The sequence below is a fragment of the Labeo rohita genome, chromosome 1 (genome assembly GCF_022985175.1).
Source record: "Labeo rohita strain BAU-BD-2019 chromosome 1, IGBB_LRoh.1.0, whole genome shotgun sequence".
NCBI lineage: Eukaryota > Metazoa > Chordata > Actinopteri > Cypriniformes > Cyprinidae > Labeo > Labeo rohita.
The window spans coordinates 22,837,540-22,854,323 of record NC_066869.1 but is presented as its reverse complement, the minus strand read 5'-3'; the positions used below and the strand labels follow the sequence as shown (position 1 = coordinate 22,854,323).

The window sequence follows — 16,784 nt, the reverse complement described above, 5'->3', positions numbered from 1 at the left end:
GCGTCATTTGCGTTGTTCTGTTAGTGATAACTTAAATTAAACTAATAATAGTGTAATGAATCGACTTGTGGAGCCCATTTACATTTGGTCATAGGCTCTAATTACAGACAAATCAGGCATGTAATGAAGAGGGGAAAAGGATTAGAAAAGATTAGATTTTCTGAACAAAAAATGTAAAAATATGGGATTTATTTGACACAGTACATCTAGCCTATCGCTTGTTTTCTACAAAGACCATACAGTTAATTCTTGTATTGTATTGAATTTGGTTCCTGTGTGCATCACAATATTTCTAGAACTTTTCATTTTAAAACTAACAAATCACCTTGCTTTATGTACCTCTCATAGTTTCTGTGATGCAGAGACAAGCTGTGGTGAATAACAGCTTCAAGCCCATCATAGTTAACAGAGTGGTGGTCCGAGACAAAGAGTTCCTGCATAGACTGGGAGAAGTGCTGAAACTAAAGTGGCTACTTGGCAAGGAAGTCCAGGCATGAATAGACTCACTTGCATACAGTGCCAGTAGCGCATTAATTGTCACATTAATTACTTTGTAGGTTCAAAACTTTATAGTAAACTTAAGATTATCTGTGTAATATTTCTCATCCTTATAGCTTTAATTACAGCCTGACCATTTTAACCTGTTAATTTTAACCTAAAATTATTAATGTGTTCATTGTGCTTGAAATTACTCTGCTATCTCTTAGATAAGGAGGTCGCTCATTGACAGAATCATTCCATGTTTCGCTTGCATAGCTGTGGAAAACAATGATTTCTTCTCTCTACGCACCCTCCTAGAGAAGGTTACTAAACTTCAGGTTTCCTAAACTAAAAATGTGGACAGGAAAATTTAGATTTCAAACATATTTCGCATCTAAAGTGATTTTTTTATTATTTATTTCAAATTTTTAAAGATGGATGCAAATTGTGGAACCTATGACAATGTCACGCCGCTTCATACAGCCTGTGAGTTGGGGAACTTAGATATGATCAAGTTCCTCCTAGCAAAGGGAGCATCTCCTCATAAGGTGAACCGTTTTGGACAATGCCCATTTTACATGGCCATTAAGAACAGGTATTTACAGTACACTTCTGTGATCGGAAATTAGTTGATTCAGCTGACATTTTTGACTAATAAGGCATGTCAGCTTCTATTTCATCTATCGCCGTTTTTCTGTATGTGTTGCTCCTGTTTGGCCTTTATATAGAGTGCTGCAGGGATGACATATTTTTGTAAGCCATAACCCGGAAATTAGTGAGCATTTTAGAACTTCTGGTTTGCACTTCCAGTCCGGAAGTCAACAGGATTTTAAATATGCTTTTGGTTAAATGCCTGAAAATCAGATCTCTTAAAAAATATTTTATCCTACATCATAAAATACATCAATAACACCCCCTTGTGTTAAAAAGCTTTTACTACAAAATCGGTTGCTAACAAGTGGACTAGAGACTTTTACAGCCTCATTGCACTCTTGCAAAACATTCTGACTGAAACTTTAAAGGAAACTGTTTTTTTAAATAAAGGCCGAAAGAGTTGACGTGCATGTGTAGGTTGTAGGTTGTTTATAGCCTGTTTATATTTCAATTCAAGTTGTGTTCATTTGTGAAAATTATTATGATGAACAAAACATGCTTATTTTCTGAAATAATCCAAAAGCAAAATCCTATTGTTGAGGGAACCAGCATGAGGCCTACAAAGGGGTTGGTCTACAAAAATGTCACCAGTGCAGGTCTCTATTGAAAGCCCATTTAGGTTACCTGAGTGGGCCGTTCTACAGAATTGGTTCAAAGTCACATTTGGAAATGTCTTGAAACAAATTGAACACAGTAATAATAATTTAATTAGAATGGTTAAATATATATATTTTTGCTATTTTATAAAAACTTTTCAGAGATAAATCAATAACAATTACATTTTTAACAGTATTTATGATTTATGATTTATGAGATTTGTTTTATTTTGAATCCAATTTTTCTTTGTAAAAGGCAAAAAGTTGATCATACTGATTTCAAACTTAAGGATTCATTAGTTTGAATATACATTTAACCAAACACTATCATAACATCTTAGGTGATAATTCAGTACAATTTATTTTTGAAAAAACATCCAATGTTTCCCATCCCATTTTCAGTAGTGATCTTTGATAGCAAACACATCAGATTACAGAATTTTAACTTGCATATACTAACATTTTGTTTATTTCCTACGTGTTCCAACAATGATGACATGTTTCGGTTGTGACTGTTTCGGTAGTAACAATTTTATGGAATAACACCCAAAAAAACAAAGATGCCACTACCGAAACTCCACACAATATTTTGGTAGTGACAATTTTAGATACTTTTAAACCTAGCTCAAATACGCTAATCAGCACATGGCTGATTAGCTAGCACAGTTCTCAACAGTTGTACACATATAAAAACTAAATGTTATGGAACAACTCCCAAAGTGTGCTTAATTGCAGAAAAAAAACATGTTCAGTAGTGACGTTCCTTAAAGTTACACACACATTTTTGAACACATTTACCTCAAAATGATGGGACCTATCTACTCACACCTTGTAGCTATGAGAGAAAAGGACAGAAATATTTTCTGATCATAAATTTAAACTAAAACATACATTGTTTCAATAGTGACATGATTTTTTTATATATATATATATATGTATATATACATAAAGTTCCCTAATTTACAAACAAAAAGAAGATATATATATATATACTTTTAAAAACAACAATAAAAAATACAAAAATTATTTCTATATTTTCATAAGTTGAAATTTAGGGGTTAGTACAGGACAACCATCTCCCAGTTGAAAGAACCCAATAAATGATGATTTAAAATATATAAAGCTTACTAGTATTTTAAACATTATTGTGGGTTTCAATAGACAATGAAAGGAGATTAGTACACAGCTAAGATTTGAATACTTAAATGCTTTTTCAATGTGTTTTTTGGTTGTGGGACAGCATTTTGCACCAATTCTGTAGAATGGCCGTATATTACATCAGGCTGAATTCTAGCAATTTAATTCAAACTAACATTAGGGGGCAGTAAAAAATCATTTGTACATGCTTAGCTCGAACATGTCAGTGTAACTGTGTTTTTAGCACACACATTACCTGCGTCTCAGTGTGCATACTATCCACCCAATGTACATACTATCTATGGATAGTATCCACATTGGGATGCAGACATAGTCTGGTGTCTTTTAGGCGTTGTCATGCTGTCAAACTTCTGCACTTGAAAGAAGTCACTGTTAATTTGCACCCTGTGAGAATTGCAGTGGAAATGATCCAGTAAGCATTAGTCTCACTATTTCCACTTGTAATATGCTTCATAATATTTTTTTTTACATGTCCGTGAGCTAATTTTTGTGTAACCTGTGATTCAACAGAGCGGTACAGAACAGAGATTACCATTTGCTGCATGCCTGGGCTCTATCAGGGGTCGACATGGACAGTAAAGACTATGACGGACGCACAGTAATGCACGAGGCAGTTTATCTGAGAGACAAGTCCATGATCACCAAACTACTGGAATATGGAGCCACACCACTGGTATGAAATACTCTCTGATTGGACAATAGTATTTTTTAGATTAGTTTAAAAAAATACATTGATACTATTTTTCTCTTTCCTCCTATTTTTTAACCTGTTCACTCTTAGGAGAAAGATGTGTGGGGACAGACAGCTGTGGATAATGCTCAAAATGAGACTGCAATCATGGCTCTTTTTGACCCTCTTTTCACAGTGTGTTGCTCCACTAAAGAGGCTTACCTGCTGTTTAAGGCAAATCGTGCACAAAGATGAAAAAAAGTAGTCTTTTTGTCAGCGTCCTTATTAATTATTCTCTATTTGTGACTTTTTCACACTCTGCTATTGTTGTGTATTTGTAGGAGGAAAATAAATACACTACTAATAAATAATATTAAACTATTAATAATACTAATACATTTATAGCCTACTACCAAGTGTGTTATGCGGTTGGGTTATGGTGCACACAATAGTCTGTCCTTTCAATAAAAATATGTAAGACCCAAATTTATATGTAATTTTTTTCTGGAGTTTTTAAACGTTTGCAAGGGGTTAAACGTGGTCTTTCACAATGCTCATATGGGATCGATTTGTGTGATGTTTCTTCTGGATAAAATAGACTGCGCAGTCTCGAGTCATCAGTAGGCGGCAGGGTTGCTCCTTCCAGGGAGGAAAGAGGAAGCAGGCGTTGCTCCAGGAAAAGAAACTCTTTATGGATTCGTTTCGTAAACCATGGGTTTATTAGTGAAAGATAGAGCTGGCATTCTTTGTAAGACCATTTCTGATATAAAAATGCCCTTAAACTTCATTTACTAGTCCCCAAACGGAGACGCCTGAATTCAGCGTTTTGACTCTTTCCATGTAGCACTGCCAGTACAGTTGTTTTTCAAGTTGTTTCTTTAACCCGTTATTTGCGAAGAACGTTTTCCAAAAATACGAATTTAAGCACTTTTGTGTGCGGTGGTGTATAAGTGTAGCTAAAGGCGCCTTTTCAAAATGGGTCAGTGTTTCTATTTTACCACGCTTATACTTTCAGTTTCGTGTCAGTTGATACCGTCGTGTCACTCTTTCGAATGGGACGAGCAGTCTAGTCCACTGCAAAATGTGCGGTCCATCTTCACGAGTTTGTCCGAGGAAGCCCACAGTTGCCTGGTCTCTACATTCGGTGAAAAGAGAGTCGACCTGTCTATCAAGGTGAGCTGACATTGTGGAAGATCTACCCCCGGTTTCACAGACTAAAATGCTGAAAAAAGTCTGAGCCTTTTCAACTGAAAAACCTTTAACTAACTGATCTTAAAATATGTCAGTGCCTATGTTTTGTCTCAAGATGCACACCAATAATGTTTTTTTCTAAGGCATGTTCATAAAAATTACTTTAATGTCCTAATTGTAGTCCTGTCTTATTCTAAGCCCTGTCTGTGAAACCAGGCCCTATAGTCTTATCAAGTTTATACTAAACTTGTCATTGTATAATATGATATATAATGTTTGCTCTATGAGAAACCAAGTGGCAACCACAAAACATCTGACAAGAATAAGCTTGTTAGTTTATAAAAAAACAATCATTCAATTTAATTTTTGTAAACTTTCTGGTTGTGATAAATATGAATATCACAGTTAATGTGATAAACACCTGTGTGAATTTGAGTGAACATATCTTGACACCTGATGGAATTTTAAAATGGCAAAGAAAAGTGAAGGTAGTTCTCAGAAAAGCAGAACTAGTATCATTTGCTTTGCTGATGCCGTTTGGTTTGCTAATTTGCTAGCTTGATGCTTTTTAAAGACTTTGTGCTGTAATGTAAAGTTACTTTCTTTGAAAAACATTGAGATTATATTTGTTTATTCATTGGCATCAACTTCTACAAAATGGTGTAAAATGGAAGTCAGATGCCGTGGCATCAGTCCTTAACGTGGTCATCCGGTATGTTGCAGAAATCTTGGAATCAGCAGGAATTTGATGGTAAATGTACAGAAAATCACTATACTTGAAAGTTTCAAATAATTTAAACCAAAACTCATGCTCACATGGACATTTTTTTAATTTTTATCTAGCCAAGCTACCTTTCCAAAAAGTCACTCCTGAGGGAGTGATTTTTGTAGCTAAGTGGGGCCTTCTGGTTGTTGTGGCCTACTGGATAATATCCTTCATTGTGCGTTTGGTGGTTGGAGCTGTAAGGCAGACTTTATGGCTGCTGAAGGTCACCTTTGTCATTGGCATGTTTGGATGGATTCTCAGCACCACTGGAGCCTCTGCAGAAACCACAGCGATAAGACTAGCAGGCCTGGTGTGTATTTGTGTCCTGTTAGGAATACGTTCAACATCTGCAGTGCCAGATGCACACCTCGAAGACAAAATCAAGATGCTGGAGAGACGACTAAGAGAGATGGAGAAAAGCAAAATGGAATGATGGAAAATCCTCATCAGACCAGGAATAACTTATCTAAGGATGGAGTACAGCATGATATTATGACTTGAAACCCTGCAACAGAACATGTGCATTTTGTTTGTCTAAACTTGGAGAGTGTTTCAATATTCTAAGATTATTGATTCTCAAGTAAAACTTGTCTTGGGGTCCCATAGCACAACTGGATCTGTTAGTCAGAGGGTCTAAATCAAATGTCCAAACACTGTTTCTGCTGTCTTAATGTACAGAAAACAGCAAAATGTCTTTACATTGCATTTACACAATCATGTTTTTGTTGCTTAGTACATTATTCAGGAATATGATGCAAAGGGCAACAATACAAAATGTATTAAATCAAATTTATTATAATACATTTGTTGACAAAGCCCTGTCTGCTAAATGGTCTCTTTAGCAACATATTTTTTTTCCATGATTTTGTCAGGAAAAATACATTTGTTGTTGCAAACAGCTGAAAAAAAAAATTTCCTTACTGATCCAGATGTTTTTGTTTTTTTTTGTAACCCAATTGTATAAATCACCTTCAACTTGGTGAATTCAGTGGAATCTTTTGTGTTATGGTGATTTTACTAAAACCTCACTGATTGCAATGTCTGTTTTGTAAAATCCTGAAAATTCTTGATTCTGATTATGTGCAGACATTAAAAATAACATGAATACTGATTATGATAATAATATTTATTGTCATTCTTCTTGTTATATTTTAAAGTGTAACAACAAATTACATTTAGTTTGTCCATAGTGCAACATATAACAAGGGAAATGACATTGCCAGTTGGCACTTCATGTCAAACAAAAAAAAAAAATACAGAATATAAAATATGAACAGTAAATGCAGTCCCAGTGTAGAAATTCATAGCAGTATTTTACCTAAAAACAATGGTATTTGTCTCAATATCCATTGTGATATGAAGAGCAGTTAAAATAAGGCATCAATATGTAGGTACAACATCCTAATATAAAACATAACTAATATTTTAAACAAATTATCAAGATTCAAGTATAAATGTTTTGTTTGCAGCATTTGTTGTTTTATTCCCGCTAACAGCACTATGAAAATGCCCTAAGCAAATGTAGATACTGCATGTTAGTTGAGATAATTCCCTGAAACATCTAAGTTTATACATTTAAATTCACTTACATGTATTCATAGTAACATGCATTTTAGGTGTTTAACTTAATTAGCCAGTTTTGCTATTTTTTTTTCATATATGTGTTTGGGGTTTACATGATGCTGTTTAAGCAAAAAAAAAAAAATAACATTGTATATTTTTCTTATTATATATGGTTTTCTTAGGTTACAGGTTTTTGTTGATGCCCATCTCTACACCTCTCAAGAGACTTGAGCAAAAAGGTAAATAGAGCGAATATACTACTGTCAATATATATATGGACATCTGCACAACAACATCCTACAATAATAAAATAATGGCTTATTACATGTACTTCTAAACAAAAGTGTAGAATATAGCATCTTCAGCCTTACTGAATAGAGAGTTTTTTTTCACTGGGAAAATGGTGACTCAGTGTCACTTTCAAACTGAAATTTAGCAGGCTTTTTCTTCTTTGTGTCTTTGAATATCCTTCTATTGCAGCAAAAGACATGAGTGCTGAAAGGTGTGGCTTTAAGTTTGGGGGTGAATAACTTTTAAATCATGTGACTGATGATAATGCTGAAAATATGGAGTTTAGCTTTAAACACAAATATCAGCTGCAAAACAACAGATTAACATTTCAAGTTGAATAAACCCTTTTCATCCAAGAGTTCATGAACTTAAAATTTTAAGGCACCAGGGTAACAAATTATTTTAAGCTGACTCAACAAATTGTTTTTTATTTGTTACAGTGTAAGTAACCCAGCTGCCTTAACATTTTAAGTTGATTTAACTCAAATATCTAAGTTGTCAATTAGTATAATTTAACATTTCAAGTTAAATAAACTTTTTTTTGGAGTTGACTGAACTTAAATTTTAAGGCAGCCAGGTTACAAATTATTTTAAGTTGACTCAACAAATTGTCTTTTACAGTGTAGTTCTCAGGCCAAAAACTGTTCCATCTATCTGTCTGTCTGTCTATCTATCTATCTATCTATATATCTATCTATGTATGAAGAGTTCAGATGCAAAACCAGCTAAAAGGCATCACAGTCAAAAATGAGATAATGATACTGAGTGAATGCTCTTGACACATTTTATATGTCCATGAGATTGGAGTTTTTTTTTCTTCAAACTGTCCAAAAACCAGCCTCAGCCCAATCGGAAGTACTGGTACTTTGGCAGAAACCTATAAATCTGTATTATTGATATTAAATGAATTTTTGAAGAAAGATGTCAGATGGATTTAGCTGGTTTTGCATCTGAACTCAAAATGGGGCACCATATCAGCCCATTATTTGGAGAAAATGCTGAAATATTTACCAGTCAAAAATTTTTTAATTTTTTTAAAAGAAAGAAAGCCTGAACATCACCAATGACCAATTTAAAATTATTTGCTAAATAAAGTTATTACGTGGAGTTTCCCTAAAAAATAAATTGGTATATTTAACTCCAAACCTTTGAATGTTATAGCGTATAATGTCACAAAAGCTTTTTATTTCAAATAAAAACTATATCTTTCTATTCAGGTCTTGAATATTCTAAAAAAAAAAAGACTGAGTGTTTTAGTAGTATTGATAATAATAAAATAATAATGTTAGTTCTCAGGCCAAAAATGATTCCTCTTTTTTACATAAGGTTTGGACTTTGTATGAATCTAATGAACAGCCAATTGTTTGTTTTCATATCCTATGCAGGGATAATTCAGGTTTTAGTAACTACAGGAAGTTGTTGCCAGAAGACTTTCCTTTGTTAATGTCAAACTGGACACCAGTGTCACTGGAGTTAAGGACATCCATTGAAATGCTGTTCAAAACAGATGGTTGAGACTAGGAAAAAAAGACAGGTAAGAGTGTGAGACACAGAGGGACATTGGGAATATGAATTGTGTCAGAAGGTGTAAATCTTTACTTTTTCTAACATTAATTTTTAGCAATGTGTGGCACATTTTCTTCAGTTTGTTTTAAAAAATGTCAAAATGTCACGCAAAGTGGCTGTTACTGAAGGACTGGGCAGTTAAAAACTATATTGTAAACAATAGCAAACACTAAAATATGGCCCAAGAAAAAGTTTACTCACAGGCAGATGTTAATAGGAAAAAAAAAAAACAATAAAAACCCCTTTATGACCCCTTTAATGATTTTACAGACTGAGAGAAAATGGTAGGCGTTACCTCAGGCTGAGGTGTGAGCAGTGGTGCAGTTGGCGGCAATTCATTCATATTTGAATGGGTGGGTTCAGGTGCAGGAGGAGCGCTGTTCATTACTGGTGTATAGTTCTACACAGGACATTTTCAGTATTCAAATATTATACACACAAGCACAGCTGACAAGCACATTACTAAATTCATGTTGTCCAAGGCAACTATACACAAACAAGCACACACACATAAAGAATGACTAAATTTGTGTGGATATTTCAATGCAAGCGACTTTGAAAGAAAGTAACAAAGAAGAAATCACATATAGCAAATGTATATTGATTTTCAATGATAAAAGACAAATATTAGTACAACTGAAACTGTGTTATAAAGCAGAGATTTGCAAAAGATTTTGGTTGTACCACAGGTGCAGATGGGTTGTACTGGGGTGGAGGGCCATTCCACTGGGGCGGCTGAGCAGAGGGAGGTCCAGGAGGATAGACAGGGTTTTGAGGCACATACTCAGGATAAAAGCCCTTAAAAAGAGAAAATGCACAAAACTGATTTTTACAAAAAAAAACTCTCCTGGTTCAGTGCTCTCCTTGCTAAAAATATAGATATATATCCTGAAATTCGAAATTAGGTTTTGCATGTATATTGGTCCACCAGCCATCAGCTAAAAACCCAAGCCAGAATTGATGTTCGTCTTGGGGACTGTGCATGTTTATACATTTCACTGCTTGCTTTTCTATGCAAACACGCATTAAATGGATGCCTTTGTCAGTTGATCTTGCATCTAGAAACTTTTACAGCAACTCGTGCATGACACAGCATTCCAAAATCATGATACACGAATTACCTTTTTAAAAAACAGGTCTCAGACCCTGCATTATTTTCCCATTGTGCTATACTAGAGCTAATCAAGCAATTTGGAAAGTGTATTAAATAATTTCAAAAGCTGCTGCCTCCTTAAACTTCTTGTGTTGTAACATGCATTATTTGTCACTTTAGATAGAAGAATCTGCTGTAAATTTGAGTGTATGTGAACTCACAGGGTTGGGAGGAACAGTAGGTTGACCACTTGGCTCTGTTGGATAAGGATAGTGAATCTGACCTTGATCTGGATGAGGCGGATAACCAGCGATGTAGCCCTTTAGTCAGAAACAACAAACCATTAATAGAAATTACAGTGTTACACCAGTTACAATCACTATATTATTCTAATATCACTCAGAATGGTTCTGTCACAAAGTGTTTTTTTGTTTGTTTGTTTGTTTGTTTACAGTATAGAAAATGGACAGGAAAGTGCAGAGAGACAGACAGACTCGTCACATTTATTTTACCTGGCCAGGGTTTCCAGGACCATCAGGAGCTACGGGACCTGTAGGAACTACAGGAACTACAGGAACTGCAGGATTAGTCACAGTGTTGCTGCAGGTATAGGGCTGCCCTGTGTGTGTGTATGATTTGGTGGTCCGGCACCTTCCACAGATTCTCTTTCTACAGCAGAAGCAGATTCCACCAGGAATGCCAAGCAGCAGCAGCAGAGCTATTAGACCTTTATTAGGGGTGTATTCATGGTGATCTACAGAAATATTAGAAGAGATGAGAGAAGAACAGACATCAAGAGATGTAGTAATGCATGAAACCCAATTCTTTAAAATAAAACCAGCAAATTGTATACATACAGTTGGTCAAAGGTTTACATTTATTTTGATTTAGTACTGACCTGAATATAATATTTCTCATAAAAGACTTTTACATAAAGTCCACAAGAAAAAGTTATTGTTAAATTTATAAAAATGACCCTGTTCAAAAGTTTACATCCCCTTGATTCTTAATACTGTGTTGTTACCTGAGTGATCCACAGCTGTTTTTTTTTCTTTAGTGATAGTTGTTCATGAGTCCCTTGTTTGTCCTGAACAGTTAAACTGCCTTCTGTTCTTCAGAAAAAATCTTCAGCTGCCACAAATTTGCATTTTTGTGTATTTTAACTCTTTCCAACAATGACTGTATGATTTTGAGATCCATCTTTTCACAGTGAGGACAACTGAGAGACTCATATGCAACTATTACAGAAGGTTCAAACGCTCACTGATGCTCTAGAAGGAAAAATGATGCATTAAGAGTTGGGAGGTGAAAACTTTGAATTTGAAGAGCAGAGTAAATGTAACTTATTTTGTATCTTCTGTAGCTTCTGAACAGCAGTACTAAATGAAAGAAAATATGATATTTAGGCAAAATAAGAAAAAGTTTACACCTCTGGCTCTTAATGCATTGTGTTTCCTTCTGAAACCAGTGAATTTGCGGGATTTTTCTAAAGAACAGCAGGCAGTTTAACTGTTCAGGACAAACAAGGGACTCATGAACTATCACTTAAAAAAACAGCTGTGGATCATTCAGGTAACAACACAGTATTAAGAATCAAGCATATGTAAACTTTTAAATAGGGTCATTTTTATAGATTCAGCTATTATTTTTTTCTTGTGGACTTAATGTAAATGTATTTTATGTGAAATATCTTATTCAGGTTGGTACTAAATAAAAAATACCATGCATTTTATATGATCCCTCCTAGATTTTTTCATCTCTTATGCTCACCAAGTTTTTTTTAAATCAAAACTACTGTAAAAACAGTAATATTGTGAAATAATATTTATTTATTTTGTGATTGCAAAGCCAAATTTTCAGCAGCCATTACACCAGTTTTCAGTGTCATATGTTTCTTCAGAAATCATTCTAATATACTGATTTCTTATTATTATCACTTCTTAATATTTTTGTTCAAAATGTGATACATTCTTTGATGGAAAAAGTTAGAACAGTGTTTATTTGAATTAGAAATTTTTTGAAACATATATGTGTTTTGATTTTTCTAAACTGTCACTTTTGATTCAATTTAATGCATCCTTGCTGAATAAAAGTATTCATTATTTTTTTATAATTTTTTTTTTTAATTAGTCATTTTACAAGATTTTAGAAAAAAAAAGTCTTTTCTTACCCACTAGTATCATTGTATTGTTTGAGACGAGTCTTCCTTTAAGATCGGTGAGCTCGTATCTGCCTAAATCTGATACATTCACATTAAGAATCTGAATCATATCGCTGGTCACTTTAAGCCGGTTGATGTAGTCTGGATGGTTCCGTCCCACAGGAATTCCATTCTCCACCAGGGTGACAGACGAATAATTGCTGTAAAAGTTAAGTGTGGCATCACTCTGCTTGAGTCCTGACAGAGGTATGGTCAGAGTTTCACCTGCGATACGATCAATGACTTCTTTGTTGGCTGTAAAGGAAGATTAACAGATAGTAAGGATATGTGGACAGTCACAGAGATAATATTCTGAGACAGAGGTTTAAATTACTACTCACTTTTGACCTTCACTATATAAGTGGTGATGGCTGAACCAAAGTAATTGTACAGGGTGTAGGTTCCCTCATCGTCAAATGTAACATGTCTGATTATGAATCTCCAGCCCTTAGAGTAGCGCTTCTTATTTCACCTTTACTGGCTTTACTTGGCAGGAAAGAAAAATGGTTTTGTGTTCCCAGACAGTATATTGTTCATTCTCATCAGCACTAGCAAACTCCAACTTCTTTGTCCTCTCAGGAACTTTCAGACTCAACTGATGGCCATGGATTACAAACTTCTGAGATATTGCAGAGACCGACACTGAGGGAGAAATTTTCTTTAGAATGGCAAGTTGAATAGGAGTTCTCTAGTAGTTAGTTATGTGTAGGCGTTTTTTTATTAATCAACACACAGTTTAACTTGTCCTGTAATTCTTGTGTATGTTCAGTATGGTTAATAAGCAAATGTTGTAATACCTGCACAAATAGCAGTTGCAAGGAGGGTCCAAACACTCAGCATCTGTCTGAGAAAAGATCTAAGTATTGCAGATAGATTCTGAAAACACATTATATTAAAACATCAACCAGTTATGATCCATCAGAAATGCTTAATATGCGGATTTCTAAAAATCTGAATAAATCAGCTTTTTCTCTGTATTTTTAATAAAATAAATGCAGCCTTAATGAGCAGAAAAGACTTCTTTAAAAAGCATTAAAATCTTACTGATCCTAAACGGCAGTGTATGTGTGTATCAGATAGATACATAGATAGCTTTTAAGTAACATCTATTTTAATATTGACCACTCATATTCCGTGTTGGGAAGGTTACTTTGGAAATGTAATAGGTTACAGATTACAAGTTACTTGATTTAAAATTTATTAAGTAGTGTTACTTTTCAATTACTTTATTAAAGCAATGTAACATTACTTTTAATAACTTTTTGATTACTTTTCTAAATTTCTAATATTTTCAACTGTTCATCATTTTGAAACATTTAAACCAGGTAGAGTTAACCTTACAGTAGCATTCAACACTGTCTACTGTCAGACTTTCAAAATCTTTTATCACTTGAATTAAGATTTTAATAAGAAGGGATAATATACATCTTTATTTTGCAATAACAACTGGCTGGATGTACATTATCCCACTTATTACACAGCTGCTTGATAGATTATTTAGATGTTTCGTGTCAAAATAATTAGACATGAAACACTGATCTGATTTGAAATATTTGAATGCAAAGCTTCCATGAAGAAATCAGTTGCTAGCAAATGGCAAGTTCAAAGTAGACATTTTAGAGATACAGTGCAGTCATACCACTTTTCTTACACAACATTTCACCACATAAATAATTAAGTAGTAGTACTAGTTAGTTATCTTATAATCCATTACAGTGTACAAAAAAAATAAAATAAATGGCAACAGCTGCATTTGTATGAAACAATAGAGCAAGTCCACGATACCAGGATCACAGAATTAAGAAATTGTCCACATAATATTGCATTAAGCTTTAATATTTTGTTAGCTAACCAAACGCAAAGCTTCCGCCAAGAAAAACTATCAAGCATATAGCACTGACTTAAGTTGCCCCGAATGAGTCTGAGTTATTAGTTTTTACAGGGAATAACATACCTTGGAATGTCATGACTGACCAATCAGAATCAAGCATTAAACAGAGCCGTGTAATAATTTAATTTAAAGCACAGCCACCACAAATTCAGACTTTTTTTTTTTTTTACTTTTTTTTTGAGGCTTTTTATGCATTTTATTGTGATAGGACAGTAGAGAGATGACAGGCAAAGGGCCTCAAGATGGGAATCGAACTTCAAGCTATTGGCACCAACGCCCCAAATTCAGACTTAATAGCTCTTATTTACTTTGAGATCATTGCGAGGTTAAATACAGATTTGAAATCATAACAAGAAATAGTTTAATAGCTATGATACTGGGTTTGAAATCAAATGTTTGCATAGTTATGACAAAAAACACTAGCATCTAACAATGCCTTGGAAAAAATAAAGTTTATGCATAAACCCAAACAGGAAATAAAACAGTTATCAAATAAGCATGTGTCCTATTCTGTGTCCTAAACTCCTGAAACATTCGTGTCTCATTTTAGAGCAGTCAGTGCAATTTATGAAAGAAGTCAACTGAATCTGTAAGTGGGGGTGGGTGTGTGAAAAAATTCAGATGTAATCCCCTTTGTAATCACTGGCATTTTTCAAAAGTAACTGTAATTTAATTACACATTTTTTCTCAGTAACTGTAACTAATTACAATTACATTTATTCTGTAATTAAATTACATAATTCCGTTACATGTAACTAGTTACTCCCCAACACTGCTCATATTGTACCAAAAATATTAACAGTCCATGAAAAGCACTTACAGTAGAAAGGTGTTTGTAACATGGTAGCACTATGGTACTATTAAAGTAGGCCTACCATGTAAATAACATTAACATTATACAGAAATATGAATAGTATGTTGCTTTCTCCATAGCTGTCACACTTGATGTTGTTGACTAGCTAATTATTTTTTTTCTGTGGCTTTCCAGCACTTTAGTACGGCTTAAAAGTACTTAAAATGCATGCAATACCAATGCAATACAAATATAAAAAGTCACTTTTTTTCAGTTTTACCTTTGTACTTAAGAGTATGACAAACTAAACAAGTCAGTCACTGCAATTTCAAAAGTGAATCCCGCATTTATAGGACTCGGGAAGGATGCAGGATGTAACTCCTGAAATTTTGCTGCATGTAGACAGCGTATGTGTACCCTTTAACGCTTCCATATAATCCCTAGAAAGCGGTCACTCACTTCCTTCCTTTTATTGCGATCTCACGAAGTTTCCTTATAAGATTTTATTATCTGCGTGGTGCATGCATACACATTGGATTCTGGCTAACTTGAACGGAATGGCAAATCAGACGTCTTCAGCATACACGTGACTGGCTACATTGCTCTCTGCTGCAAAACACGTTGTAAAAATAAACTAAATACGCACCGAAGAGGTTGCCATGTCTGTGTAGCCATATTCTTTTTTTAGTTTCATCTGAGAGTGCTTTTGCTTTGCTTGAAGGCTTTGGTTGACGTGAGAACATTGCGTGAGTCTCACGCTAAATGGGCCAGCACTGATTTATCTCAAAAAGATTGTCATTTGTGAAAGATTCAAGATCCCGCAGGCAATCCACAAAACTCATAACTTCTTTAAAATGCGCACAGACAGCATTCCTCTGTAAGTTAGTCCCCCAACAATTCAGTTGCTTTATACGATCTTCAGGACACATTTAGGTACAGTACAGGTTTGTGTGTTAATTAAATGGGCTAGATGATTTTTTTAGTGCATTGTCTACTCTAGAGATTGTGTAACGCCCATACAATGGTGGCTAATGGTCGGCTTCTCTGAAGGGCGTTAGATTAAATGATTGGGCATCCTCAATGACATCATTATGCTACACGCGAATGCACGCAATAATTAGATTTAGTTATTCCGAGAAACCCAAATGAAGAAAAAGAAAAAAACAGGTTGTAATTTAAATCAAACAGTTGAACTGCATACTCATGCGATGCAAATGTAAATGCAAATCCGTCGGTTTGTAAGCTCCTAAGCTTTTGGTTTCATAGAAAGAACGCTTCGAATAAAAAATATCGACCAAAATCAGTGGGAAATGTTTATTAACTACTATAACAGTTTGATAGGCGCCTGGTACAAATATCGGAAGATGATTGACAGTGAAAAACAAACAAACAAACAAACATAAATGTAGTAAAATTCACGCGCCTCGTGGTGCACGCGGACTAAAACGAGTGTAAAGCGGGATAATAAAAGCCATGTATTGGAATTAAAACATCGTTTAAGAAAAACAACGACTTTGTATAAGGAATGCAAGCTTTAATTCGCGTAATGCCTGCGTTGGAGTGTTTTAGCAAAGATAATGTTCTACACACAAAAAGATGAAAACATACTCACAGTTTTATCAATGTGATGTGCTTCCGTTGTAAATGTAGGATTTAACCGTGTATCAGAGCCGTAAATTATTGTCGGTAGGAGTGTCCTGTGGGAGTCTGGTAGAGTTTAACTCAGCCTCTCTGCTGTCGTGCGGACAAACCGCCCCGAGCACATTCCACTTCTTTTGTCTTGATCCACTTGGAGTAAAAGGGTGATTAATGCTTTTGTGATGCTTGTGTGGGCTAAGTCTTTGAAAGAAGAAAATATCGTGAGAAATATAC

The 16,784-nt window shown here is 34.6% G+C and overlaps 2 protein-coding genes and 1 long non-coding RNA gene across 3 annotated transcripts; 2 read left to right on the top strand and 1 right to left on the bottom strand.

Annotated features, from left to right (window-relative positions):
* The first annotated feature begins 481 nt into the window (after window positions 1–481).
* On the top strand, window positions 482–4,004 carry si:dkey-9i23.14 (uncharacterized). Its single transcript, XM_051112845.1, has 5 exons — window positions 482–803; window positions 915–1,075; window positions 3,217–3,300; window positions 3,399–3,561; window positions 3,670–4,004. The coding sequence occupies exons 2-5, from the start codon at window positions 915–917 to the stop codon at window positions 3,811–3,813; spliced, it is 552 nt and encodes a 183-aa protein (XP_050968802.1). The 5' UTR covers window positions 482–803; the 3' UTR covers window positions 3,814–4,004.
* A 175-nt stretch (window positions 4,005–4,179) lies between these two features.
* tmem109 (transmembrane protein 109) lies at window positions 4,180–6,010 on the top strand. Its single transcript, XM_051112936.1, has 3 exons — window positions 4,180–4,729; window positions 5,395–5,494; window positions 5,588–6,010. Exons 1-3 carry the CDS (start codon window positions 4,534–4,536, stop codon window positions 5,946–5,948), a joined length of 657 nt encoding a protein of 218 aa, XP_050968893.1. The 5' UTR covers window positions 4,180–4,533; the 3' UTR covers window positions 5,949–6,010.
* A 6,687-nt stretch (window positions 6,011–12,697) lies between these two features.
* Window positions 12,698–16,745, bottom strand: LOC127167105 (uncharacterized). The gene is made up of 3 exons (XR_007827953.1): window positions 16,525–16,745; window positions 13,026–13,068; window positions 12,698–12,870 (listed from the first exon to the last, which is right to left on the bottom strand). It is a non-coding gene; the product is annotated as an uncharacterized LOC127167105 (long non-coding RNA).
* Window positions 16,746–16,784: the final 39 nt, after the last annotated feature.